Raw genomic sequence first — 19163 nt, 5'->3', positions numbered from 1 at the left:
CGGAATCTCTGTGCACTCTCCATGTTCCTCAGTTTCCCGAGAACTGGGGGTTAGAGTCACCATCCATCCATCCAGGTTAGGAAGTATTTCTGTGGAGTGATCCATAGCCTTATGAGAGCAGATGGATCAGTCTTGAGGCCTCTCCTGATCCATAATTACCTAACCAATATTCCAGTAAGTAGCAGACTCAAGTGACTTCAAGGGCCCTTGGATATACTTCCTCTACAAGGAGAAGGAGTCTCTCTTGGGACCTTCATAGTTCTCTCTTCCTACTATTCTGCCCCACCTCTTCTTCACAGGGTGAAAAAGAGACAAGATCAGAAACAAGATGAGACATCCCTATCCCAGCATCTACTCCAGGAAGCCCTTGCTCCAGGACTCACCCATTCCCTACAGCATCACCACCCATGATGTAAATTGGCCAGTGAGTTGTTGAGCCAAGTATGGGCTTGACCCTTTCTCCAGAAGTCAGGGTCATAGATCTGATAGGTTGGGACTATAGGTCAATCTTACTACTGAGTGACAGATTGCAAATACTCCAGCTGGCAGCAATAGTATTCAACAACACTTTTCCTCAACAATAATATGCAAGCACCAACTTCCAAGTCGTTCCTCCTGGTAACCTGCCTTGGCAGCATCTCGCTGGGTCAGAAATACCATCCTGAGTCATTAGATGTAATCTAGGCCCCAACCATTTACAACAATTTTTTTTCTTGTTGAGACAAAGTCTTTCTATAGCCCTGTCTGTCCTGGAACTCAGTCTGTCCCAGGCTGGCCTCAAACTCACAGAGATCTGCCTGCCTCTGCTTCCCCAGTACTGGGATTAAAGATGCACAGCTAGTTACAAGCAAATTTTATCTCCTTGGCAAAAAGAGTCTTACTTGGTGAGTTTTTGCCCACTATAGAAATAATGATAACAACAATAACAGCAACAAGGAAGCACTTCATAAAGTGCTTAGAGCAGTGGTCCCCAACCTTCCTAACATTGAGCCTCATGTTGTAGTGAGCCCAACCATAAAATTATTTTCTTGTGACTTCATAACTGTAAGTTTGTACTGTTATGAACTGTAACATAAATATCTGATATTCAGGATATCTGATATGTGAACCCCAAAAGGGTCACAATCCACGAGTTGAGAACCACTGGATTGTAAGCCAGTGTGTCAAGCTCACTATTTTAAGCATTCCACTTAATCTTCATATACTCATGCCAACCCAGTGAGGTAGGTATTGTGTATGTGAGGCGATACATTGTTTATGATTTAATAAAGCTTGCTTGAAGATCAGAAAAGCAAAGCAGCCAGCCAGTAGTTCTTACCTCTACCAAGGCTGAAATGGAGATCCTGTCTTCCCTGTGACTGGAAACTGAATCTCACATGAGACCCTTTGCCTCGTCCTTATATGCCTCTCTAGTGCTGGGATTAAAGGAGTGAATTCTGTTTCTCTTTTAGACTGAGCCACTCTCGAGTAGCCCAGGGTGTTCTTGGACTCACAGAGATACATCTGTCTCTGTCTCCTTACTCCTGGGATTAAAGATGTGTGCCACCACTGCCCAGCTTCTATGGAAAATTAGTATGGCTGGCTTTGTATTCTGATCCCCAGTGCCTTTATTAAATCATAAACAATGTATCACTACATGTATGTATATGCACCCACATGCGTGTGTGCATGCACGTGGAAGGAGAGTGTACATTTACTCATGTGCACATGTGTGGAAGCCAGATGTCAACATTTGGTGTTTTCCTCTATGGCTTTCTACCCTCTCAGCTTTTTTGTTTTGTGAGGCAGGGTTTCTCTATGTAGCTCTCACTGTTCTGGAATTTTCTCTGAAGACCAGAGACTCACCTACTTCTGCTTCCTGAGTGCAGGGATTAAAAGTGTGCACCACCCACTGGCACCCCTTCCCCGGCTAGGCTAGCTAGTCTTCTAAATGCTAGGCTAACAGGCATGCACCCCCATGCTAGTTACTGGGAATCAAACATGGGACTTTATGTATTCTAGACCAGTACTCTACTAAGGCACCCATATTACTATCCCCTCTGAGACATTTGTATATACTCTACTTCTCTACTTCCAGAAAGGTCAGGGGACCTAGAAGTTCTCTGGAGGAGACGCCAGTAGCATCTTTGTGTGGATGCAGAGAGATGCAGAACAACACAGAGAATGTACACTCATTTGTCCTTAACTGAGAGCCTGAGCTAGACCCAGAAAGGACAGTCCTCCCACTGGATGGCTAGCTGCATACCCACTAGGGAGAAGTTCTTTCAAGAGAAGATGGTGGCTGTGAAGAAGGGGCCAGTGAGTTTTCCAGAGCTTCAGCAAAGATACCTGGGCTGTGGGGCTGGATATGGATGTGAGGAGGTAGAAAGGAGAATGTCTACAGGACTAGTGGAGTCACATGATCAGGACTGTAGGTCCCTGAAGGATGACAACCAAGTCTGTCATCAAGTTTATAAAACCAAACCCTGGCTTCTCTTCTTTTAGTCTCCAGTTTCTCTTTAGGATGGAGGTGATAAAAACACCCTAGTTAGTATCGGAAGAAGTGAACTAGATGGTCCGTTCAAGGGGAAACACTTAGCACAGTGCTCACACACACACGGTGGGTATGTGGTCCTCGGGAAACTTTGTGTGGGTGCTGCTCTGACTCAGCTCATGGCACATGAGTGTCTCTAGTGGTGTGTTACCATGCTCTGTCCTGACCCACATGACTAGAGCTGAAATTGTAAGGACAAGCTGGACCTGAATTTAGAGTGGAAGAAAACTGTGGACAATAGAGTCGGAATTCAAAACAGTTTCTACAGGCTGAAATAAGCAAGATGACATTATTCTGCCAAGAGCTTGATGGCATTACACAAAGTGGAGGATGATGAAGAAACTTGACTTGACCCCCAAGCTCTGGTGCAAAGGACCTGAATGATTTAGTTAACCACAACCTTATGGGAACTGATCATGGGAGAGAGAGGCTCTGAAGCCTAGCAGTCTTAGGCTGTATTAACAATGTGTCGTGTCCAGACTGGGGGAAATAATAGGCCTATTGTGCTGGCTTGGTCAGGCCATATCTGGAATCTTGCATTCCTGCACTGACAGACTGGAATCAGGCCAGGAGGGGACCAGCCCAGCCTCAGCTCCCGAGTTCTTGTGTTAAATGCTTCCTGTATAATTTCTTGTCATGTCCCCTAAGCAACCCTAGTAGGTAGGTACCTACTTTGTACACAAGAAGGCTATCAGAATGTCCAGAATCAACTGTATAGCTGGTACATGGAAGTGCCTGTGACTTTTCTGAATGGGCTTCTCTGGTGTTTCAACATTCACTCACTGTGTTAGTGGGATGTGGAAGTAAAAGAGATAGATAGTTTTTATTTTCAAGGAGGGCATGGTCTGGTCTGGTGATTCAGATCATTTATGGAATGCTGTGATTCAAGGGAGTAAAGCATTTAGGGCTGAAAGAGACCAGAGATGACTCCTTAGTCAAATCAAGACAAGAGCAGGGAAGAGAGACAGGGTAGCGTCACATGGCTCGCAGTGGGGACACGGAGTCCCACCTGTGCCTTCTTATGGGACAGGGTAGTGTCACACAGCTCACGGTGGAGACATGGAGTTCCGTCTCCACTTTCTTATGGGACAGGGCAATGACACACAGCTCACAGTGGGGACACAGAGCCTTGCCCTTGCCTTCTGATGGCTTGTTTTCTATACATTGATCTGCCCAGGGCAAACCAGGAAGCGTGCTGTGGTCATCGTGGGGGAGGCACATCTCCATATCTCTTCCCTGCAATTTGAATTAAAAATAAAATAAAATAAAATAAAAAGGACCCCAGCATGGAGAAGCGCAGGTCCTGAGTGAGTGGTCTCTGAGAATCTTAGCAGTAACTTCGCTGATGAGGGAGGAACTGGACTCCACCCAGGTTGCTGAGGACCTGGGAAGCCTGGGGTGACGTTGGTAGAGGTGGGAGAAAGGGCTGTTCTTTACTGGCAGCCATGCCTGGCCTGTTTAGATGAAGGCCCTCCCTTCTTTCAAAAACCACACTCCTCTGTATTCTCTTTCTCAAAGATTCCCCCCCCCCCTTTTTTTTTGACACTGAGGGCTGTTGAAGTCTTGTCTTGTAGCTCCCGGAGCTTCCTGTCTGGGAGCACTTATACTCAGTGCAACCTTCTGTAATTTATGCTGCGTGGCTGAGCAGGAGAGTTATGAGCAAAGACTTAGCAACTGGACAAAACCGTCCTGGCCTGTACACCCTGTCATAACAGCTGTTCTTCTGTGGTACCCCTTTCCTAGGCTGTAAAATGGGGATAATAATAGTACTACCCTCAGATGGAGTTCCTGAGCACCCAATGAGATCCTGTCAAGCCTGCTAGAAGCTATCCATAAAAGGCTGCTGTGGCCACGACTCCTCGAGAGCTTCCTTGTTGGAAGGGGCAGCCACTGGACTAATTTTTCTGTCCCATTGAAAAAGATTCCCTAAATATCAAAGGCAAAAACAAGGAATGGCCAATCTTGAGACTTGAGAGAGGGACATTGATAGTGAAAGTTGCAGCCTATGACCTCATATTGGGGGGAGGGGATAAGCCACCTGACTCCAGATTTTAAAGTGGGCAGATCGGGGTTCATGGGCTAGCAGGCTCGACTCAGGGAGAACTCACTCTGGGGGACCTCGGGCAGGTCACTTTCAGCCTTGGGCTTCAGTTTCTCCGGGCGAGTCAGGTGGGCTTCTCAGCCTTGTTTAGGTGGTAAGGAGCACGCGTTGCCAAATGCCGGCTTTGAGAACGTGGCTGAGCCGTGAGGCTCCGCCAGACGAGTAGGGCAGGCGCGTGCAGGGATTGGCTGGAGGCTCAGGACCGAACCTTTAAGAGGCGCGGAGGGGGCATTCAAGGGAGTTTTCCTTGCCGGCGATCTTGGTTTGTTCAGTGCTGGTCGCTGCGGCTGCGCCTAGGACCGGGAGCCCAAGGCGAGCGCGGGCGGACAGAACACAGGAGCATCTCGGCGTCCCGGTTCCAGACGGCGTGGCCCGCGGGTCATGGCCAAAGGAGAGGGCGCCGAGAGCGGTTCCGCGGCGGGGCTGCTCCCCACCGGCATCCTCCAAGCCAGTGAACGGCCGGTCCAGGTGAAGGTGAGGTCCCGAGAGGAGGGCAAGGGGATGGGGGGTGAGCAGGCCGAGAGGTGGGCACAGGGGCTTCTGGGATTAGGGCTGGTCTTGGGACACTGTAGGGTGGCAGGGTAAAGCGAGGCTTGGAAAAGAAGAAAGTTCAAGGGGTGCGCTGGGACCGCGGAGTGATGGAGAAAGTCTGTAGCTCCTTTGCTCACCCCTACACTGGGTTTGCGCCCAGATCGGCGCTGGCAACTCTACATGGCATGGGGCTCTCCCCAGAGCTCTAAGTTCCCCTGTCCTGAGCCACGCTAGTTTCTCTCCTTAGATCTGGAGAGACCCCAAAAATCTAAGAGTCCCCCATGGTTCTCCATCTTTTACCCCTCCACTCTCACTCTTTAACTCTGAGAAGGGCCGCTCAAGTTCATTCATAAGAACAAGGGCTCTGCTCTTAAAGGAGCCGCGTGCCAAAGCGTTTGTGTGACTATGAGGATTCACATGCACAGCCTTCTGCGTGCCTCGACCCTCTCTCTCTCTCTCCCTCTCTCCTTCTGCGAGTCTCGACCCCCCCTTCTCTCCCTCTCTCCCTCTCTCCCTCTCTCCCACCCTCCCCCTCCCCCCCATCGGTCCTAGCACCGTGGGTCTATTTTACAACCCAATGAAACCAAGCGGCCCCCAGGAAAGGGATCGCTGACAATAGGTCTACTTAGGAGGTGCTTAACTTTTCCTTTTAATTTTAATAACTGATCTTGGAAAGAGCGAGTGAGCAATTATGCTGATACCATGTATGACTAATCTCTACTTTCCCCGGGCAACCTCAGCCTCCCCAAGTGCTCCACCCGGAGAAGGCCGAGCCCTGCACCTGGAGCCCTTTCACCCCTCTCCAAGGTCCCCTAGGTGCTGGAAGGGTTTTGTGTCAGGGAGCTGTAGGGTAGGACTGCTCAAGGGTTTGCCTGGAGCTGAAGATTGCCTACAGGGGCCCAGGAACTTTGAGACAGATGGAAGAAACAGCTGTGGCTGCGATGAGCTAGGCTGTGGCCTCCCGAAGCCTTGGTGCCTTCACCCAGTAGGCAGGTGGATCCTGGCTCCTGCAGGGCATCAGGGAGGGATGGGATGGGCTCAGGCATCCTTTGGCAGCAAGAGGATTTTCAGGTTGTGGCAGTTAGTGCGGGACAGGAACAGGTCCACTCCTGCTACACGCTCTCTCTGGGTAACTTGGAAAGGAGCAATGGCTGGAGGCCTGGGAGATTTTTATATTTGTTTGGTTTTGTTTATTTGAGACAGGGTTTCTCTGTGCATTCTTGGCTGTCTAGGAACTCTCTCTGTAGATCAGGCTGGCCTAAAGCTCAGGGACCTGCCTGGCTCTGCCTCCCAAGAGCTGGGATTAAATGCATGTGACACCACACCTGGCCTGGGAGAAGATCTTTAAAGATGGAGGGGGATAGGTTTCCTCGGAGTCTGGAGGAGGTAGGGGGATACATCTAAGTTTCAGGGCAACTTCCACTGGGGTCGGGGAGGTGGGATTTCCCTAAGTGGGAACTGGGCAAGGTGGGGCTGTTCCTCTTGGCCCAGTTGGCCTCTGGCACCTTCTAGGTTGCCATATCCAGGCTTTCCTTTTATCCCCAGAAGGGACCAAAGAAGAAACAGCAATTGTCCATTTGCAACAAACTTTGCTATGCGGTTGGAGGGGCTCCATACCAGCTGACAGGCTGTGCCCTGGGGTTCTTCCTGCAGATCTACCTGCTGGATGTGGCTAAGGTGAGTAACTAAGCACCAGAGGTGCCTCCAGTATCCAGAGGTGGGAGGTGGTAGGCTCCTGTTGGTAGGTTCACTCAGTTTTCCCCTGTGGTAAAACAGGACCAGAACACGCTCCTTGGCTGCTACTCAGGGTCACAGGGGATGAGAACTAAGGTTTTAGGAAGTGTCTTGGGGGGGGGGTGTCTATCTGTCCCAGGAACCATAGCTGGCAACTCTCCCTTGCCTGGCAGAAGCAATAGAGCCTGGAGGACTAAGCGGCTGTGAGGGAGAATGGGACCCGTTGGTGACGCTGTTCTTAGAAGAGACTGGCACACCATGTCCCTGGCTGAAAGAGAGTCAGCTGGCTTGGCTCAGGGTTTTAATGGATGTTGCCAGGCTCTTGGAAGAACTGTACTCACCCTCACCTGAGAAGTGTCAGCTTGGTGGTGGGTAAGGAAACCTGCAGGTGTGGGCATGTTAGAGACCCCATTACGTGGGGTCTCTGCTGGGGAGGGGTAGTTTGGGTGAAGCAGGGCTACTGTGTGTATTTGAGAAGCCTTGGCCAGCAGCCTGGCATCCAAAGAATCTGCCCTGTCTGGATGAGAGAGTGGGAGACTAAGTAACCATGGCTCCAGGGTGCGTGCCCTCACTGGCTCTTTTCTGTGTAGCATCCCTGGGCAAGTGAAGCATATTAGTTTCCATTTGCAGGTGTGGGACACTGAGCCCCAGAAAGTACAGAAGACTCATTCAGTAACTAGGTTTCAAATAGTTCCCATGGCTGGGTCTCCAGAGGGTTATAAATAAGAGGAACCTGCAGTTGAGCATAAAATGGGGTTAGAGTAAGTGGGGTGAGTGTAGGGTAGGGAGTACAGTTTGTGAAGGGCCGCCAGCTTTCCAGTGCAGGGTTTTGACAACTGGACAGGGCAGCATATGCCTGTTATCCCAGCACTTAGGATTGCAACTTCAAAAATTATCCTGGGGACCCTGTCTCAAAACAAACAAACAAACAAACAAATAAAAGTTTTATGGATAAGGTTGAAGCCAGAAAAAAAATCTGTATTTAGAACCTAGAGTGTTTGGAGGTGACTGGCCTCTTTCTAAAACACATCTACAGGACAGGCATAGGGGCACACTTCTGTAACTCCAGCACTGGCCAGTCAGGACTACAAATGAGACCTTGTCTGTCTGTCTGTCTCTCTCTCTTTCTCTCTCTCTCACACACACACAGTGTGTCATGGTGGGGGAAGTCACTGGAGAGATTGCTCAGTGGTTAAGGGCTTATGACTTTTTTCCAGAATACCTGAGTTGTAAGTACCCATCCCAGGCCACTCACAACCACAACCACCTATAACTCCAGGTCTAGGGGACCTAATGCCCATGGCCTCCTATATCCATTCAAAAACCAAACCAACACAAAACAAAACCCACACATAATCAATCACATAATTTAAAATAATGAAATAAATCCTAAAAACAAAAAGATGATGAAAGAAATCATCTATCCATTCCTATTTCCATATCAAGGATGAAGACTGACTTCAAAAAATATACTACAACCCATAACTCTTATACAGATGGGGAAACTGAGGCTCATTGTGGTTGTCCAGGGAACAAATACTACCTCTGTTATTAAGTGGTCGGGGCTCAGAACTGTGAGATGGAAGGAAGGAAATGATTCTGTGTCCATTCTGTTCGGTGAGATGTTTTTAAGTGTAGCAGAGGGGAAGGAAAGGTCCAGAAAAGCTTTGGACAGTCCTACTCTGATAACACAGTTGTCAGAGAAATGCTGTTGCCATCATCATAATTATTATTATTAATGATATTACTATTATTTTGTCTTTTGGAGACTGGGTGTCTCTATGTAGTCTTGACTGTCCTGGAACTCATTATGTAGACCAGGCTGGCCTTGAACTCACACAGATCTGACTGCCTCTGTCTACTGGGTGCTGGAATTAAAGGCACGCACCACCACACCCAGCTGCTGTTGTCATTATTGTTTTTCACAACGTGGGGGAATTGAACCCAATACCTCATCCATTCCAGGCAAATAATCATCCATTCCAGGCAGGCAATCATCCATTCCAGGCAGGCAATCATCCATTCCAGGCAAGCAATCTTGCTCCCACTGAGCTAACCCCTTGGATCTGTTATTGTCATTCTCAAGAAAGTGAGTGGAACTGGGCTGTGTTGGCACATGCCTTTAATCCCATCACTCAGGAGACAGAGGCAGGCGGATCTCTGTGAGTTTGAGACCAGCCTGGTCTACAAGAGTTAGTTTCAGAAATAGACTCCAAAACCACAGAGAAACCCTGTCTCAAAAAAACAACTAAATAAATCAGTGGGGGAAAGTGAGTGAAAATGGTAAAGATCCCAGTGGGAACAGGTCACACTGGCCTGGCTGTGGCAGTGAGGGAAACCCTGCAGAGGTGAATGAAAGGTTGAAGGACGTCTTCTTTGGGCTCTTCCCTGTGGTAGGTGGAACCACTCCCTGCTTCCATTATCCTTTTTGTGGGCCGAGCCTGGGATGCCTTCACTGACCCTCTGGTGGGCTTCTGTATCAGCAAGTCCTCCTGGACCCGCCTGGGCCGCCTCATGCCCTGGTAAGTAGAGACACTCCTTAAACATGCTGAGGGCCAGGTTTATGGTTCATCTTTCCCTCAGTCCTTCTATCTCTTGTCACAGGCTGAGGCTTGGGGGGAAGGGGTGACACACAAGCTCAAAGGCATTGAAAATCAACCTGAGGCCTTACCCGCCCCAGACATGGGCACTGGGACACCTAGCCAGTTCATTTTTGGCCTGGGCAAAGTGCGGAGCTAGTTACCCTCCCACAGCTTAGGCCTCAGGGTCCCCCAAGGTCCATCCACCTCTGGTGAAGCTGGAACCTCCTTCCTCCCACTGGTCAGTGCTATAGTGGCAGAAGTTGGTTTTCAGAACTGTGCAAAGGCTGCCTGGGTTTGAATGGCAGCTTCATAGTCACAGCTGTGCTGTCTTGAGCAAGTTACTTAACAGCTCTAAACCTTAGGTGAGATGGAGGTATGGTGAGGATTTTAACATGTAAACCACTCAGAATGGAGCCTGGCAGGTATTGATACCCAATGTGACATTCCTTCAAGGCAGTCAATGGCAGGAGCCGGTAGGGGCAATCCTGAGAAGGGGATTGCAGACGCATCATTTCCAATGCCATGAGTGAAGGCACTCTTTCTTCCCTTGGTTCTATTCAGCCTCAGCCTGTGGGGCAAGGTTGGGGGAGGCAGTTGCCATAGATCAGACAGTGATGGAGACACACAAGACAGGCCAAGCCGGGGCTCTGGTTCCCTCCAGGACATCCTGCTTCAGGAGGTGGGGGAGTGTACCCCTTTCATCTCCAGCCCATCCAAGCTTAAGTGGGCGCCTTCCTGCCCCAGGGGCGCCCATACCTGGTCTCCGGCCTTCAAAGCTCTTCCAGCAGCCTCTGCACCTCCACAGTTTCCTTTCCCACGAGGCCCCCCACCCACCCCAATCCTGCCAGCCCCTGGCAAAAGCCCAGCTTGGAGCCTTTGATCCAGGCTTCATGGCCAAGGGGATGGAGGGGAGGGCAGGAGAGCCTCCTTTACCTGGGCAAGCAGTTCAGGGAGTTCCTAGCGCCAGCCTGTGAGACTTGGCCCGGTGCCGGCCTCCTGGCAGCTGGTGGAGGGCGGGGCCCTGCTCCCACATCGCCTCATGAGGCCCAGCCAATAGGAGGCCGCTGTCTGCTGCGCTGCCGCACTGGGGTTACTCCCAGTCACTCGGGTTCCTGGGCCAGCATCCCTGTTCAGCTGCCCGCCTAAGAGGATGGAGTGTTTGGGGAAGGCTGAGAAGGAGCCCTGTTCTCTGAGGAGACAACGTGGAGGGGTGGAAGGAGAAGAAGAGCCAGCAAGGCCTCCCTGTGGGAGGGAGATTTGATGATTTTTGCTTGGTCCTTGTGAGAGCTACTCCAGCATAGCTCCTGGGGATCCCTTAGGTTGCTTTCTGGGTGACAAGTGCTTGGATATGTGTCAGAACACACATGGGATGGCTCATAGGTTGAAGGGCCCTTGTGTTCAGCCCAGGTTGCCTCTCCTCGGGTCCAGACACCATAAAGAGGCTGGATCTCTCCTGGTTGGTTAGTGTTAGCTCTAGTCTTCTCCCAGCGTCAGCGCAGCCCCTACTTCAAGCCCCTCCTGCAAATTACAAGGATGTTGACATTCTGTGTCCCAGGACTTCCTAAGGCCACCTGTGAGACCCTGTCATCAGGGACACCTGAGAGGCTGGGATGCAGCAGGCTGCCCCTGAGGCTGACTACCAGGCATTGCCCACTTGTGGCCCAGGCCTGTAGTGGTTCCCGAAGGCCACTTCTCTTGTTGAACCCTCCTGATATGATCACAGCAAACACTTTAATGTCCCAAGTACTGTTCAACATTTTTTCTGTCAACCTATTTAACATTGGCGCCTACTTCAACCCACAGAGTTGAAGTCCTTACACTTGCCTGTGAGGTGTTCTATTTTCTCCATATTATCTCCTAATTCCATCTCCCTTGCTCACTGCACTCCAGCCCGTGGGCCCTGCCTGCTGATCCATACTCTGGCCCAAGACCTTTGCACTGACTGCCCCCTGCCTGGGCCCACACTTGCCTCAGAGGTCTGTAATGCAGACTCCCTGACCATATCCACACCTCAGTTCCTGCCCTCTCAACTGACTGTGAACTGCAACCTCAGTCTTGTGTCTGCTTAGCCTGCTTTAGCTTTAGCCTACTCTAACCTGCTTATTTTTCTTCATAGCATTTTCTACCTTTTAATATGTTCTATAACTGTATAAAGACCATAACTCTGTGTGTGTGTGTGTGTGTGTGTATAAAATTTGCCTTATCATGGCTTATTTGTGGTAGAATCCAAATGCAGAGCCTTTCATATGCCAGGCAATTGTTCTATAGCCTTGATCTTTGTTTGGTTTTGTTCTTTGAAGACTAGGTTTCCTGTAGCCCAGGCTGGCCTCCAGCTCCCAATTCTCCACCTCCTAATGCTCAGATTATAATCATGTACCAACACCTCCAGCTCAACCCTTACTTGTTTTGTTTTTGAGACAGGGTCTCATTATGTAGCCCAGGCTGCCCTGCAACTTGTTATGTAGACCAGATTGCCCTCAAGCACACAGAAATCAATCTGTTTCTACCTGTTGAGAGCAGAGGCAGGGATTCCCCAAATTTGAGGTCAGCTTAGTCTACATGGTTGCATAGAGAGACCATGTCTCAGGTTAAAAAACAAAACAAAACAAAAAAAATCAACAATGTAAAAACTCCAAAAAGCAAACATATATATATATGTGTGTGTGTGTGTGTATATATATATATATACACATATGTGTGTGTGTGTGTGTGTGTGTGTATACATACATATATGCACATATTTATATATATCACATACACATATGTATTAGTGTATGAATATTTTGCTTACATGTATACCTGTGCCTGGTACCTGAGGAAGTCAGAAGAGGATGTTGGATCTCTTGAAACTGGTTAGAAAGGGTGTAAGGTACTGAAAATTTAACCTAGGTCTTATGCAAGAGCAAGTGCTCTTAAGTGCTGAGCCATCCCTCCAGCCCCCATGCCCTTCATTAAAAAAAAAAAAAATCAGATCTCACTATGCAGGCCAGGTTGACTTTGAACTCATGGTCTTTTTGCCTCTGTCTTTTGAATGTGGAGACCACAGTCCTGTACCACCATGCCCAGCTCATTGTAACCTTTTTTTTTTTTTTTTTTTTTTTATTCAAGACAGGCTATCTCTCTGTAGCCCTCGATATCCTGGAACTCACTATGTAGAGCAGGCTGGCCTCAAACTCACAGAGATCTGCTGGCCTCTGCCTCACAAATGCTGGGATTGAAGGTGCCATCACTGCCTGGTGCATTCCAATACTTTTTCATCTTTCAAACCAAAATTTTGAGTTTACCAAGAGATAATTCCTACTCCCTCCAACCCCCGTCAACAACCTTTTTGTTGTTCAAGAGTGAAATGTTGTGTGTGCGGTCAAGGGACAACTTTCAGGAGTTCACTCTTTCTGCCATATGGGTTCGGTGAATTTGAAACTGGATTTGGTGACCCCACCCATGTTAAACTGTATGATACATGTCTTTTAGAGACAGTTCTATTTTACTTGGCCATCCCTCAAGGTTCTGTGTTGTAGTGTGTGTTCAGATTTTCATTTTTAGGGCTGAATAACATGTAATTTATGGTGTTTACCACCTAAAGTGTGAATTCTATGAGAGCAATGATGTCTTTTTCTTCAACAGTCAGAATAGTTCTAGCACATCTTTGAGCTTCATAATATTTGGGTAAATGTTGAATGTAGGCAGTGTACTATTTCTTATTTCCATTTTATATATGAGGAAACGAGTCTCAGAGAACTTAAATTACTTGCCCAAGACCAAGTTTTTATAGTGACAGACTCAGGATTAGATCCCAGAAGTGTATGTACCTCAGCCTTCCTCTTTTTAAAAAATATTTGTTGTGCATGTGTGAGAGCATGTGTTGATACACTCGAGTATGTCACAATACATGTGGCAACATGTGGGAGTTGGTGCATGTTCCAGGAAAAAATACCAGGTTGTTAGGCCTGGCAGCTGCAGAGCCATCTTGCTGGCCTGAGACCTCTTCCCATTATCCTTTGTACTCAGCTTTGTATGCTAATGTGTGAAGTTGATCCATCCTGAGGAATTACCTCTCATGATAGGTTGGACTTGAACGTGGGCCAGACTTTTGTCCCCCCCCCCCTTAGAATTCTGTGACTGAGTTCATTTTGCTTCCGTGGTTCCTCTCTCCTCCTCCACCTGAAGCTGGCTTCTCCCATCCGTGTATGAAAGAAAAGCATGGAGGGTAGAGGACAGGTATTGGGACCTCCCCCTTCACTGGAACTCTTGCTCCAGGAAAGACGGGCATGAGACTTGCTCTCTAAGACTTTGGTCCAGGAGCTTGCCCCAGCCTGTCCTTCAGGCATGGCCATCAGTCCCTTGAGGCTGTGGGTTGGGAGGGTTCAGAACAGAAACTTGCTTCTCCATTGATTAGCACCTGTGGAACAGATTGGGGCTCTTGAAATTCTCCTGCCTCCTCTCAGACCCTTCCCTTCCTTAGGATCATCTTCTCCACTCCCCTGGCCATCATCGCCTACTTCCTCATCTGGTTCGTGCCTGACTTCCCACTAGGGATGCAAAGGTCACATGGGTTCCTTTGGTACCTGCTTTTCTACTGCCTCTTTGAGACACTCGTTACGGTGAGTGTGGTCTCCTCCCCTTGGTACCTTGGCAAGGGGCAGGGTCAAGGGTGATCCCTGGGGCTGCTGCATGTCCCTCCATACATCTAACTGGCCGAGAGCTTCTTCTCTTCCATGACAGTGTTTCCACGTTCCCTACTCAGCACTCACCATGTTCATCAGCACAGAGCAAAGTGAGCGAGACTCTGCCACTGCCTATAGTAAGTCCTTCCCCCATCTTCTCAGTCCTGCCCACAGGGGGACTCTAGAGCTCTCTGCTCCCAGCCTCCCTCCCACACTTTGTACTTTGTGGGCCCTAGCTCTTTGCTCAACTCTTCAGTGTGTGTGTGTGAGAGACAGTGTAACCCCTCTGTGAGTGTGTGTGTGTGTGTGTGTGTGTAATCCTCCTCCCTCTGCCCCGTCTCTTGTAATACTGGGAACTGACCCCAGGGCCATGTGTCTGATAAGCAGTTACTTAAACATTGAATTATAATCCCATTCATGAAAGCATGTTAAAAATAACTCAACCCCTTTGTTGATCAAGTGGGACCCAGCAGGGTACAGGGACTGAAGTGAAGGTTGCACAGAGAAAGACCATGAATGTGGGTTGAAATGTCATCACCCTGCCCCTGAGCCCACTTACCAGGAGCCAAGAGTGGCTCCCATCTGACCTGCCTCCCCAGTCCTATGGGCCATGAAGTACATCCAAAAAGACCCTTTCCCTGCCTAGGGATGACCGTGGAGGTGCTTGGTACAGTGATAGGCACAGCGATCCAAGGGCAAATTGTGGGCCAAGCCAATGCTCCTTGTCTCCAGGATCAGAATGGCTCTGCAGGGGCCTTAGAAGTTGTCAATCGTACACAGAGCACCACCTCCCTCAAAGAAACGGTGAGGCCCCTGGTGGGACAGGGGTGTTGGGGGAGGGAAAATAAATGGGGTGCCTTGCAGTTATCTTAAAGTAGTAAAATAGCTAGTGTTTATTAATTAGTGGTCATCTGGTAAATGTAAATATTAGTATGTACATAAATACTTTGTAGACATGGAAAGTGAAGCCTGGGAGGCCGAGTAACTCTCCTAGGGTCTCAGCGTGTGGCAGAGATGGGGGAAGAGTTGGGCTGTGGGCTCATACACTACATAGTCTGGCCGTATAACATTTTGTATACTTGGACTTAGCCCAGCCTTGGGAAGCAACAGCAGGTCCAGGATGACCCTCCTGGTTCACAGATGGAGACAGTGAGGCCCCCACAGGAGAAAGGCCTGGCCTGAGATCGTGGAGTGGGGCTGCTGGGATGAGATCAGACTGACCCTGTCTCTGTATGTCATAGCAAAATGCATACCTGCTGGCAGCAGGCATCATTGCCTCCATCTACGTCATCTGCGCTATCATTCTGGCTCTAGGCGTGCGGGAGCAGAGAGGTGAGAGGTGTGCCAGGGGAGGGTTCAGCCCGAAGCCCAGGGGAGCTGTGGTCCCTTTCTGCCTGGTCCTCTGGCTTTGGGACAGACTTCTGCTCCCTCTTCACTGTGCTCTCTGATCTCTAGAGCCCTACGAGGCCCAGCAGGCCGAGTCGATGCCCTTCTTTCAGGGCCTCCGGCTGGTCATGAGTCATGGCCCCTATGTCAAGCTGATTGCAGGGTTCCTTTTCACCTCGCTGGCTTTCATGGTGAGTGGGGCCTGAGAGGCTCATCCTGAGGGTAGGTCTAATAGGAGTGGGGCAAGGAGTGGTCTCTGGAATCCCCACGTCACCTTCTCCCTTTCATTTCCTTGTCCTGCCCCATCTCCCAGCTGGTGGAGGGCAACTTCGCCTTGTTCTGTACCTATACCTTGGGCTTCCGAAACGAGTTCCAGAACCTCCTCCTGGCCATCATGGTGAGTACAGGGCACATGGCTGGCTGATGAACCACCGTCAGAGGATACCTTCAGGCTGGTCCCTAGTTGTGATGGGATGAAGGAGGTTTCCCTGGACCTCACCTACAAAATCGCTTAGGGAGGGACGAGGAAGGAGGGTTTGAGGCTGGATGGGTACAGCAGAAACAAGGATGCTAACAACTCTGGGCAGTTTGCATTTGGAGGATGGCTTATTCTCAGCTCCCCTGGGAAGCCATCAGACATGCCTGTCAACTTGCTCGCTGCCAGTGGCTGACCTGGGAAGGTCTTTGGGGGCCTGGGAAGGACAGGAAGGTTCTCTGGGGCATTCACCCACCTGCTTCCCCTTTTCTGCCACTCCTAGCTCTCGGCCACATTTACCATCCCCATCTGGCAGTGGTTCCTAACCCGGTTTGGCAAGAAGACAGCTGTCTATGTTGGGATCTCAGTGAGTGGGGCTCAAGGGGTAGAGTTCGGGTTGGGTTGGCTCTGTGTGGTGGGGTTGCAGATGGGAACCTCCTAGGTGACCCATCTTCCTCATCCTCTGTCCTAGTCAGCAGTTCCTTTTCTCATCTTGGTGGCCCTCATGAAGAGTAATCTAATCGTCACTTATGTGGTGGCCATAGCAGCTGGCGTCAGTGTAGCAGCTGCTTTCTTACTGCCCTGGTAGGTATATATGGACTCACTGAGTTTATTCCCCAGCCAACACCCTCCATCCGGGGACTGTGAGCTGATGGCTCCTCTCCTGTCTTTCTATGGGTCTGGGATGAGGTGGGTCTGCAAGTTCCCGGAAGGTAGTTTCTTTTCATGGACCTGGCTGGTGGCTAGGTGAGGGGTAACTCATGGCTACCACTACCCACTCTGCGTAGGTCCATGCTGCCTGATGTCATCGATGACTTCCACCTGAAGCACCCTCATTCCCCTGGCACAGAGCCCATCTTCTTTTCCTTCTATGTCTTCTTCACCAAGTTTGCCTCTGGAGTCTCCCTGGGTGTCTCTACCCTCAGTCTCGAGTGAGTGGCCTGTGAGTCCTGGGCAAGGCTGGGGACAGGGGCAGGGTCCAGGCACTCCATCCTCACCACTCTTTGCCCACTGGGTCCCACAGCTTTGCTGAGTACCAGACACAGGGGTGCTCCCAGCCTGAACAGGTCAAGTTTACACTGAAGATGCTGGTGACCATGGCTCCCATCATCCTCATTCTACTGGGCTTGCTACTCTTCAAGCTGTATCCCATCGATGAAGAGAAGCGGCGACAGAATAAGAAAGCTCTGCAGGCTCTACGGTGAGAGTTGGGGGAAGGGGTGTGTGTGTGTATGCACACCCATGCATGCATGCCAGTCTAAGTTCTTAACTTGTGCCACTGGTGAACACATCCAGATAATTCTTAGTTACATGTTAGGTGCTACACTGACTGCCTTTGTATGTATTTACTCAACAAGCAACAAACACTTTCTGAGTGCCAGCATTGTGGTAGGAAAAACAAATACAAAACAAAACAAAAAACAAATGACAAACAGAAAGTGGACAGGCCTGGTGATGCATGCCTTTAATTCCAGAACTCTAGGAGGCAGAGGCAGGTAGATCTTTGTGAGTTTGAGACCAGCCTGGTCTACGTAGTGAGTTCCAGGACAGCCAGAGCTTTGTAGAGAAACCCTATCTCTAAAACCAAACCAAACTCCCTGTTCTGAAGGAGCTTGTATTTAGAAGTTTGCTTCCAGGACACTACCCTCCTCCCCACCCTCAACCTTGTAACAAACCCATCTTAGGCAGCTGAGGTGTTTTTTTGACGCAGAGTCTCATTTAGCGCAGGCTGGTATCAAAATAGTTGTGTAGCCAAGGCTACCCTGGCTCTCCTCCTAAGTGCTGGTGCTGGCAGCCACTCCCATAGCAAGATTCTTATGATTCCTAGCCTGCAGATGGAGAAAATTGAAGTTTAGCCAGGAGTTGTGGATAAGGCTTTGAGCCCTGCCCTGTGCTCTAGCTGCAACCTGTACTCTGATGCCCTCCTGGCACACAAGCCCTCCGGCGTGGCCAGAAATGATAGGGCAGAATGGAATGACTCATGGCACCTTGTCAGCCCGCCAGAGCCAGTGGCTCTCTGAGGTTCAGCAGGAACAGCAACCGCAGTTTCTGGGCCAACAGTGGGAGGGAGCAAACCATCCTGTGGTGTAGACAAGACTGACAGCTGGCTTGGACTCCAGGGCCAAGATTGCGAAGGCAGGTGGCAGCTGAGGAGGGTAAAGCTATTTCCTCTAACCTGTCTTTTCTGTTGCAGAGACGAAGCCAGCAGCTCAGGTTGCTCTGATACAGACTCCACAGAGCTGGCCAGCATTCTCTAGGACCTGCCGTGTCACCTGCATCCATCACACAAAGGACCTGGGGCACCAGGTTGCATGAGGCACGAGATCTTTTTGTCCTCACACTGAACAGCTGTTCTTCCCGTGTCAAGACAGGGACCAAGGACTGGATGGAGGGTGAGCGGCCCAGGACATCTGTGCTCACTGAAGGGCTGGCCGCTCGGTAGCCTCCTCACTGCCTGCCCACAGGGCCAAGCCCTAGGGCTGCTACTGTGAATATGCCAAGGACTGACTGGGCCTAGCTCAGAACACTAATGTAGAAACATTTTATACAGAGACTAATTAATAACTTAATGACTATGTATATAGTGATGTGTGTGTATGTATATGTCTGTGAACTATTAATGTTATTAATTTTCATAAAAACTGGAGAACAAGCCTGCTTCCTTTCCATCTATGTTCTTAGCCACCCACGAAGCCTTTTGGTGAGGTCCAGATAGTCAATGGACTCACAAAGCCACAGGTGCCAGTGAGTGGGACAGTGCGCCCGAGGGCGTGAGAGCTGACCTCCCTGACGTTTACTCTGTACAAGTGCCTTATGCTGGCTTGGCACATAGTTCATGGTGATCTCATTGTACCTGTGGAACCCTTGTGTCATGGCAAGACTGCCCCTGTCGAAAAATGAAAACCCAAGCTACTCTAGCGTTAAAAAGGATGTGGTAGAGTCACATGGCAAAGAATGATGTAAGTGGGGCTCCATCTCCTCCCTGAGACTCTTAATTAACACTTTAACCACTGCTTCCCATGTCCCCATGGGAGAAAGGCTAAGGAAACAGAGCGCCACTGTTTTTTGTTTGTTTGTTTGTTTTTATTAATTTTTATTTTCTTGGTGCTTTGCCATGGGTGTCAAGTCCCTTGGAACTGGAATTACAGACAGTTGT

At 49.6% G+C, this 19163-nt stretch overlaps 1 protein-coding gene across 1 annotated transcript; it reads left to right on the top strand.

Moving 5' to 3' along the window:
- Positions 1–4902: 4902 nt before the first annotated feature.
- On the top strand, positions 4903–18659 carry Mfsd2a (MFSD2 lysolipid transporter A, lysophospholipid). Its single transcript, XM_051188704.1, has 14 exons — positions 4903–5108; positions 6711–6842; positions 9297–9421; positions 13944–14082; positions 14204–14282; positions 14792–14949; positions 15387–15477; positions 15601–15722; positions 15845–15928; positions 16290–16373; positions 16479–16591; positions 16795–16938; positions 17031–17207; positions 18201–18659. The coding sequence occupies exons 1-14, from the start codon at positions 5016–5018 to the stop codon at positions 18262–18264; spliced, it is 1605 nt and encodes a 534-aa protein (XP_051044661.1). The 5' UTR covers positions 4903–5015; the 3' UTR covers positions 18265–18659.
- The last annotated feature ends 504 nt before the right edge of the window (positions 18660–19163 follow it).

Source organism: Phodopus roborovskii, unplaced genomic scaffold (genome assembly GCF_943737965.1).
Source record: "Phodopus roborovskii unplaced genomic scaffold, PHOROB, whole genome shotgun sequence".
NCBI classification, from domain to species: domain Eukaryota; kingdom Metazoa; phylum Chordata; class Mammalia; order Rodentia; family Cricetidae; genus Phodopus; species Phodopus roborovskii.
This window is presented reverse-complemented; position numbering and strand designations above follow the sequence as displayed.

What these genes read in the sequence shown, in the direction of transcription:
- Mfsd2a (XM_051188704.1), top strand. Translation starts at nt 5,016, where the DNA reads ATGGCCAAAGGAGAGGGCGCCGAGAGCGGTTCCGCGGCGGGGCTGCTC. An exon ending in AGGCGTGCGGGAGCAGAGAG is followed by an intron (nt 15,478 to 15,600) that starts GTGAGAGGTGTG and finishes TCTGATCTCTAG; the next exon opens with AGCCCTACGAGGCCCAGCAG. An exon ending in ACCTCCTCCTGGCCATCATG is followed by an intron (nt 15,929 to 16,289) that starts GTGAGTACAGGG and finishes TGCCACTCCTAG; the next exon opens with CTCTCGGCCACATTTACCAT.